Below are 8,988 nucleotides of genomic sequence, written 5' to 3' on the forward strand. Positions count from 1 at the left end.
CATATTTCACTGATTTTTAATTGCTTTTTTTTAGAAAGGACGCTATTAGCACAGTTGAATATTTTCAAGATTAGCGTTATACATCAATAAACTAAGCTATGAGCCTAACTTTAAATAAAATGCTGTATATACAGGCTTTAGTAATGTAGGTATATCTCGGTATATGCTTTATATACTTTTTAATAAACCCTAATAAAGTCACCAAGTACCCGTATGTACAATTCAGTTTATTTCCTTACCAGGCATACATTATATCTATGATATGTTAAAGGGCACATCACATAACTATTCAAATACACTTTTAACAATTATAAGATTGGATACATTTATCCCTTTTCATTTACTATGGAAATTTACTATTATTACAAACTGTACATGTCATCTCTGATAAACAGTATTTATGTATTAAAGGGAAATACTGAATAGCCACAGGAAGTACAACAACTTTTTCCTTCAAAATGTTTTAGTCCCCTAAACTTTCCCAAAATGCGCAGCAGGTGGCAGCAACGCACCGTTTTCCTCTGTGCTGAAACACGAAACAAGCTACTCGCTGTTTGTGGTACAATAAATCTCAGTAGGTGTCATTATGTACAATATATAAACAAATGACTATTGAAATATAGTTTAAAGAAAACATTACCTCTCATGCATGAATAACATTTTTTGCTAACATATGGGAGGTGTCCAAAGACAATAATGCGTCACTGTACCATTTAGTTTGCATTAGTAACTACAGTATTTACATGACAAAAGTTGATTAATTTGGTTGGATGTAAGCCTCTGTGTCCCTCAGACCATCCTGAGTCTGTGAGTCATCAGTTTATCCAAAATTCAGGTGAATCCCAAAGACAGGGATAAGCAGCAGAGGGTGACGTCAGGAGGAAACCCAGACTTTGAGCTGAGTGAAACCAATTCCTAAACCAGGTCTGAGTTGAGGCTGAGACAAGAGAAAGTCAAGTCTTATCTTGTCAAAGAAAACAGGCAAATCACTTTATAAAAGTGAATATGTGCTGGAAAACGACTGAATGAGCGTATGAAGGATCAACAGAGATGAAGATCCACCTGCAGGAGTTTAGTACTTAACTTCAACGTCCAGCTGGTCAATATATCGAAAATCTAGGACCGTTACATACACAGGTTTGTATTAAGTGCACTTCTTTAAACTGCTTTTGGATGAGGGGAGAGAAATAAATGCAGTGTGGAGAAAACCACATCTGAAAATAGTTAGATAAGCAAGAGATGAGTCAATGTCCGATCATGACAGAGACTAGCCCAAGATTCAGTAAAGAGTTCTCAAATCGAGACTCAAGAACTAGAGCCCTGCCAGTCGTATCAGTTTATCCTCAGCTGTCCTCATCAATACTGTCTTCTCCGATGTAGAAATGCCCGCGTGATATATGCTGAGTCTACATGTACGTTCTCCTTATAATATCTTCATTGATCACACATCTGGTGGCTCCAGCCCTATCGACAGGCACAGGTATCCACAGACATGCCGGGGTAAACCTTTAGCACCATATTCCTGTTCGGATCAAGGAAAAGGACGCTGAGGGGACTCAACTTCTCTGGAACGCAGCACGGTTCTGGGACACCAGGGACGATTCCCACAGCTCTGACGATGCTTTGGATGGTGGCGTGATTGGAAGGACGCACAACCTAAGGGAACGAATGGTAGTAAGAGAAATTAGTGTGGTGGTGTAGTGGTTTGCCTTTTTCTTTACTCAACAGATAAACACTTTTAATGTTTGATTGAAAACATTTCTACAAAACTTTCTCTGACTCACTTTAGGGATGGGGAATCCACAGGTCCCGGCACAGTAGTAGGCATCAAACGACTTTGGCGCCAAAACCCACTCACTCCAGCCGATGTCAGCGAAGTCCACCCTAAGGTAGCGCCTGGAGCAAACCCTGGGTTCGCTCCACTGTCTCCTCCTGGCCTTTTTCATTGTCCTCTCATCGAAGCTCAGCACTTGGGGCTTACCCAGGCCCTCATTGCTTTCCTGACCCTGCTTCCTTCCCTGATGTTTCCCTGATGCTTTGGCTTTGGCTGGGAAATACGTGTTCTGCCACAGTTCATGATTCTTCAAGGTGTTGTACTGGACCTCCGGAATGTCATTGGTTTGGATCTGGAGATGGAGCTCCCTCCGGATCCTCGAGGCTGAGGCTGAAGCTGAGGGGGATGCATCCTCACTTACGGGGAAGGACCCATATCGCTGGAGTGACATGGCCACGCTGTTGGGCTCATCTATAGCTCGATCATCAGCGTATACTAAGATATATGGCAGGTTGGCTGAAGAGAGGTGCTCTTGTCCGTAAAGACTCTTCTGCTGCATTCGAGAGGCCCCAAACCCCATATTGAACTCCACATTGACCACAAGCTCTTTGACATCTCTGGTGTGTTTCACCACAGCCGTTACATCCCTTGTTTGCCAAGAACCCTTCTTGAAAGGAGCCAGAGTTATGTTTCCCAGTGGTGTTGCAAAAGCTGAGTTTGGGGACGACCCGTGGAAGAGGAGCTGTGGGGAGGAATTATAGGGATACTGGAGGCCGCTGGATGGGTGGCGTGGCCTTCGGGAACGCCATGGCCGCTGGTGGTGGCGTGACCGCTTGTAGAGGAAATGAAAAGAGGCATAGAGAATGAGCTCTGATTCTTGGATGGAGGAAAGGTTGAACTGGAACACGTCTCTGCCGTGCACAACTCCTGGGAAATCAAAGAAATTAGAAGAAGAATGAGACGACTGATGAGAAAAACAAGTTCTTCAGGTTAAAAAAACGAATGAGTAAACGAATCCGTGCTTTTTCTAATTGATCTAAAAAGGATTCAGGAACAGTGATGTGCTTGTTGGTTCAACCATAAAGATGTTTTATCAAAAGCGATCAAGTTGCTGCCTTGAACTCCCCCTCTCTCTTCTTTTTTTTTCTCCTCTATCATCTCATTCTGGCATGTTTGAATGAGATAAATAACAGCATCCAACACATCTGACATCTGATCTACCATGAGCAGCAGCATGGAAAATATAAAGCTCAAGTGCCTGCTTCACGCATGACCAAAAGCCTCATCCTAAGATCGCTCCACTCTTGAAGTTCAACCTTGTCTCCCACACTTCCACCACAGCCTGAAAGACAAACATTGGATCGGTCCAGTAGGTCTGTCGCAGGCATATGGAAATGCTTACAGGGAAAAGAGCTCCTCTGAGGCTTTTTCTCTGTGCAGCCGGTGTCTGAGTGTGATAATAGGCTCTTGTCTAACACCTAAGCTGTTGGAGCTACCGGGCAACCAACAGGACTCAAAATTTAATGTGCCTCAGTTCACTAAATCTGAACAGTGACGGAGCGTAGAGGTGAAGATGTTTAGCCTTAAAGAGAAGTGAGAGCTGCTGTGTGACAAAAGCTCTGCGTTTAAAAAATTCAGGGTGTCACACTGATGAAATAATTAAAATCAGATATTTTTTCAAGACATTATCTAGAAAATTGGACTTTTCAAGTTTAATGAGATTGATTTAAAAAAAAAAAACTTTCAGTCTGTAAAAAATTGATCTGTAATTAAATGTGCAACAAAAAGAACTTAAATAAGGCCCATAAATCTTGCATTTCATTGAAGTATGTAATATAAAACTGTTAAGTTAAGTTGTAAAGAAAAAATAATAAAAATATACGGCAGATACAGATAGATTATTATGTTGATTCACCTTTCTATTTATTAAAATAACAAAAATCTGTTGAATTATTATGACTTGAGTGACACAAAGGCATGTTTCAAAAATACAAATAAACCACTTCAAAAAAACATAAAATGTTTTGTCTTTTTCAAGCCTCATGTAGACCTTTTAACTGAATTCTCAATCAATATTTTTCAGTTCACAAAAATACCTGCAGATAATTGAGTTTGTTTTAGTTAAGCAGAGAGAAATGTACCTAATAGTAACTATTATTTAATTTTGAATGGATCAATCTTTGTTTAAGGACTTAAGAAATTAGTCACTTACTCGGGACAGCTTTAAAACTTCTCACGGTGTTTCCGTCTCTCTGGCTCTGCGGCTCTTTAGTGTACTTCTCGTACACTTTGAACATGTTGATGGAGACCATGTCCCGGTTTGCGCTTTCGTGCGCAAAGACGCGCTGCTCCACAGACGGTGGCAAATCTGCACCTTGACGCACGGCTTCACCAAGATCCTCAGATACGACTTTACCCCAGCTCAACTCCAGAATCAGTAATAAATGCAGAGTGTGAAAAAGCCGGCTCGCCATGGCTGAACTTCTCTTAAATGAGTCCATAAAAAAAAAAAAAAGAAAGAAAGAAAGAAACGTGGAGAAACTTTTAAGAGTCAAAAGAATCAAAGAAACGCTACTTTTTTCGCTGGTTGATGCCCACCCAGACTTCAAGCCTGTATCCAGGTAATCCGTGTCAGACCCGCACTCCACGGTTCACGGTCTACAGCTGTTTCTACAATGGGAGGAGACCTGGGGGGGAGGACGCACACATGAAGCTCTGCTGCTGGATGACAGATGGTGACGCCTCGGAGCAGCACAGCCAACGAGAGACATGGAGCCTTTGAGGTGAACTGCTTACGAGTTTTGATTGGGAGCAAAGTTAAGAACAGAAACGTATCCCACGAGAATATTAAACCTGAAGTGTAAATATGCAACATCAGTGCACTCCATCACTGAGAGAGAGAGAGAGAGAGAGAGAGAGAGAGAGAGGAGGAAACGTCAAAGGGACAGGTAGTGTCAGAGAACAAAGATGTTGGTTTGATATCTGCAAGTTTAACATAAAAAATAACAATAAATCCATTATTAATCATCATTATCTGTCTTTTTGTGTCTTCATGCCTAAATAATGCTGCAAATGTAGACTTTTCTTTATGTATAATCGTGTAAATATCATCAGTCACACACAAATGTACACATGCTGTGCATACTGTACTGTCATACGTATCCACCCACCTCATGCACATAAAGCAACCCTGCTATATAAATCAAATTTATTGCAGCGTCTTTTGTACTCAGCAGGAATCGGCTCCAACCACCAGAGACCCTGATAAGGATAAGCTGTTATGGAAAATAGATGCACTGTGCGCCATCATGCTATTGACTTACTATCTACAAAGGTTATATATATAGATATATCTGAACATAGCACTTTAATATTGATATTTACATTGTTGAGATTTCTTTCGTTCTTTCTTTCGTTCTTTCTTTCGTTCTTTCTTTCTTTCTTTCTTTCTTTCTTTCTTTCTTTCTTTCTTTCTTTGGATGTATACATTCCACATAGCTACATTTGTCTATATACATTGAGGGCAATGTAAAACCGGAGTCATATTCTTTCTATGTGAACACAAACCTGGCCAACAAAAGTGATTCTGATGAGATATTCACCTCTAATAATTCTGCCTTCTCCCCAAATGTGTTTCTGGAATTTAATTTATGGCTGTTGTGGAGAATTTTATCCATCAACGGTCAGTTCAGTCAGTGGAGAGAAAATACACAGGAGTCCAAGATGTCTTATGCTGAAAGGTTTATTGAAGCATGATGAAGGAGAATGGAGGATTTATCAAAACACTTGTCATGACAGTTATGAAGAAGCTGTCCTCACTGGCTGTATGTGCCCCCAGGACAGTGATGCAACTCTGCCTATAAATGATCATACTTACTGCGTCGACAGCATGAGGTATTTGCCAACTGGTCAGTCTACAAACAAGGAAATATGTTCCGTTTAGTGGTTGTTATCTGACTCTGTAGAGGTTTCTATGTTAAGTATCTATCTGTTGTGTCTATCCTCTGACCTGGCGCCTGCTTTCCTCAACACAAACACACAGCCCCTCTGAATTTTAAGGAGAGAAGTAAGTACGTCTATCCAATGGCTTGCTAGAATAGAGAATTCCCTCATAGTGGTGTTCACAGCAAAAAACACTTTCAGTGAGTGCCATGTACCAAAGAGTCCATACCTTAGCTACCTGGATTCCAGCAGGTCGTCCTCTCTCTCCTGCCTCCTTCCCTGTCTCAAGCTGTCACTATCCAATAAAGGCAAAAATTATCCACGTGTCCACAATGGCCACTGCTAAAGGCTTGTTGAAGTAGTGAGTACTCAACAGAGCTAGTTGGTGAACTCAGTTGGTGAGCTAGTAAAATCAACCCCATCAACATGGTTAGATTTAGTAGAGGTTTTAAAAAAATTGTGGTTAAAGAAAATCCAGCACTTAAAGCCTCTAAAAAGTCTACCGTGTGCGGGGACTTTACCATAGATGGTTATCTCAGCCTCAGGCTAGCTAGTCAAGATGAGTGACAAGCAGCCAACAGCAGAAAACGAACCGCGTAGCTTTTTTTTAGGCTCTCCTTGGCTTTCTGTGCGGCACAATAGTTTCCCTGTAAGAGAGATGGCAACAAGCTCGAGCCACCACGGGTCAGACAGCTATTAAAATACCTCCTACTGGTCCTGAGGGGGATCACAAGGGGCTCTTTGACACCACCGTGTCTCACATCGGAGATAAAGGACTCTGCTTGGACTGGGATCCCCTTTAGTAAAACTGAACTGGTGTGTTTAAAGGTCGTGCTGCATCAACGAAGGAGCCAGATAACATCGGTCTCCACCCAGGGAGCTACCAAACTCTGTTATCACTCAGCGTGAGGTTGTCTAATTGGTTCTAATGGGGTTAGAAAAAGTTTTTCATGTGTGGTTTCCAAATAAATTGCTGTGAAATTGGTAAAAGATGAGTTCAGTTCAACTGAAATGACTGTCAGCATTGGTAAAAACAATCTAAAACAACCAATGCTTATGTTTTCTGACATACAGCGTCTTGTGGATGATGTGAATAATGACTCCTCTCTCTGAGAGTTGCAAAGGCAACAGTGGCCAAGTCTTAATTTCCAACTGGTCCCTTGGGGTCTGGGGGCCTGAAAGTAGTTTGAAGTGGTTATAGCGCCACAAAACCTCTTAAGAAGGAGGTCAGAGAAGATGGTTGGGGGCACAAAGGGCATGACTTTGATATTGGAGACCACTGTTCACATCAATCTGCTACCAACAATTATATTTTTAACCATGACCCACAGTAGTGCCTAAACTTAACCGAACCTGGGGGCAGATCAGAAAATACTCATATTAATCATTATAGACAGCAACAACAAGCTACCTATTTGTTCTCTCCATTCTGCAGTGAGAATTTACATTTTAAAGTTGTAATTAAATCCCTATAGGATCACAAAAAAACAATGTCATTTATTATAATCTAACAATTTTGCTCTGCATATATGTACACCTTTTTTGGTCCTGCAGGGAACTATTGGTTCTTCAAAGAACCATTTATTATCAAGTTCTTAGTGTAAATAGTATTTGTCCCTGAGTGTATTCAAAGTGCAATATATAACAATTTGAGTTTAAATATTTAATTTTAAATGGAACATTAGATAAATGACTAATGAGTTATTTATTACTTTATATAAAGTATTCTTATTATTATTATAATTGCTCTCTATTGGAAATGACACCACAATAATTTCTACATGTTACATGACATATAGATGCCTTTAGTTTATGCTGAGCCAAAGCTGTTCAAACTGTCCCTTTGTTGGTTTTTATCAAAACCAGACCACAGAGCTGTGGAAGGTCATTTAAAGAAGCAGTTATCAGCATGACCAAGAACTTTTAAAAGGAAAAAAAAGTAGATTATTGAATATAAAAAGTTTTTCGAAGCACCAAAAGTGCTGCAATTGTGACTTAAAGAACTCATTTTTGAATTTTTTTTTTTTTTGCAAAAAAGGGTTTCTTAAAGAACTTAACATAATGTAGATTTCTGGTCTACATCATTTGCAGCTTAAGAAAAGTGAACATATTGTCCTTTAAGGCAGAGCAGTGCAGTTCCTGACATCAGCTGTATCATCCAAGCTTCACAATCAACCGACTACATTCATGCTGATGTACAGCACGACTATATTCACCTGATGCTTCCCATATGCTGACACACTTTTACCACCCCAACCTCCTCCCTTAATGTGCTCACATGTATGTGTTTTTTCTTCATGTGTATGTGGAATTAGCTCCGTTTTTCCACCATCAGTTTTTAACATTTGCTGTAAGTGGTCAATTAATTGACGTAAGTGTCTCTGACTAAAGTTCACATTTTTGTCACCTCCTAGGCTCTTCCAGAATTCATCACGTAGAATAACCAAAACAGAGAAAGCCACACATCTGCTATTAAAGTCTGGATAAAGAAACGAGTTTCATCCTCACCCACTATTGAGGTCATGATGTTTTGCAGTTCACTTTTGTACATACGATCGCCTTGCTACTGACTGCCAAACCCTTGCTTTTTGGCAAAAACTGCCTCAAATGAGCGTAAAAACCTTTAAAAACGTTTCTTACGCGATACGTCCAAATGCGCATCAAAACACATTCATGGAAACATGGCTAGCAAATATCAAACTCCAATGTGCCATCCTGCTTTGTGCCAAAAGGCCCGAGCTCCATATCCACTCTTCTGGTTAAACAGCTGTAGCCACTGAGCCAAAACTGCTTCACCACAGTGATTAGCCGCCACTTCAAAGGTAATTTAAACCCTTATGAGTACTTGTCACACCCACAGCAAACTTCATGAGACCTCTCACTTAACGGCTTTCCTGCAACAGGAGAAGTGGAGAAAAAGTCAGAGTGGACATTTAGACGGACAAGGCTCATAATTTGTTGCATTGAAAACTGTTATATCCAATGAGCATAAATTCTCAATGATCATAAAGTCACCTCATTATCGTGGCTTTGCAGCCAGAGATCAAAGGAGCATGTCCAGGCTCTATGTCCCACACACGTCAGCCCGGGTACCAATATAGCCACTAAACAAAGTAGAGAGTGTAGAGAGAGAGGGAGACTGCACACAGAAAAAATTGTCATTATTAGGTGTTTAAGCCCAAATTTTAAAATGAGCTTGAGGCTTTATGTTCCATGAGGAGTTTTTAACTTCTAGGAATAAAATAGTGGTATAGATGCTGGAAAGATCTCAG

The 8,988-nt window shown here is 40.5% G+C and overlaps 1 protein-coding gene across 1 annotated transcript; it reads right to left on the reverse strand.

Annotated features, from left to right (window-relative positions):
* Positions 1-212: 212 nt before the first annotated feature.
* gdf10b (growth differentiation factor 10b) lies at positions 213-4,649 on the reverse strand. Its single transcript, XM_010742900.3, has 3 exons — positions 3,987-4,649; positions 1,785-2,701; positions 213-1,656 (listed from the first exon to the last, which is right to left on the reverse strand). The coding sequence occupies exons 1-3, from the start codon at positions 4,273-4,275 to the stop codon at positions 1,465-1,467; spliced, it is 1,398 nt and encodes a 465-aa protein (XP_010741202.2). The 5' UTR covers positions 4,276-4,649; the 3' UTR covers positions 213-1,464.
* Between the last annotated feature and the right edge of the window lie 4,339 nt (positions 4,650-8,988).

This window comes from Larimichthys crocea, chromosome XVI (genome assembly GCF_000972845.2).
Source record: "Larimichthys crocea isolate SSNF chromosome XVI, L_crocea_2.0, whole genome shotgun sequence".
Taxonomy (NCBI): domain Eukaryota; kingdom Metazoa; phylum Chordata; class Actinopteri; family Sciaenidae; genus Larimichthys; species Larimichthys crocea.

Bases quoted from the DNA above. Each gene is read 5' to 3' on its own strand.
- gdf10b (XM_010742900.3), bottom strand. From the start codon at position 4,275: ATGGACTCATTTAAGAGAAGTTCAGCCATGGCGAGCCGGCTTTTTCAC. The intron at 2,702-3,986 runs GTAAGTGACTAA...TTGATTTCCCAG, and splicing joins AAGTTTTAAAGCTGTCCCGA to GAGTTGTGCACGGCAGAGAC. The intron at 1,657-1,784 runs GTGAGTCAGAGA...TCGTTCCCTTAG, and splicing joins GTGGATTCCCCATCCCTAAA to GTTGTGCGTCCTTCCAATCA.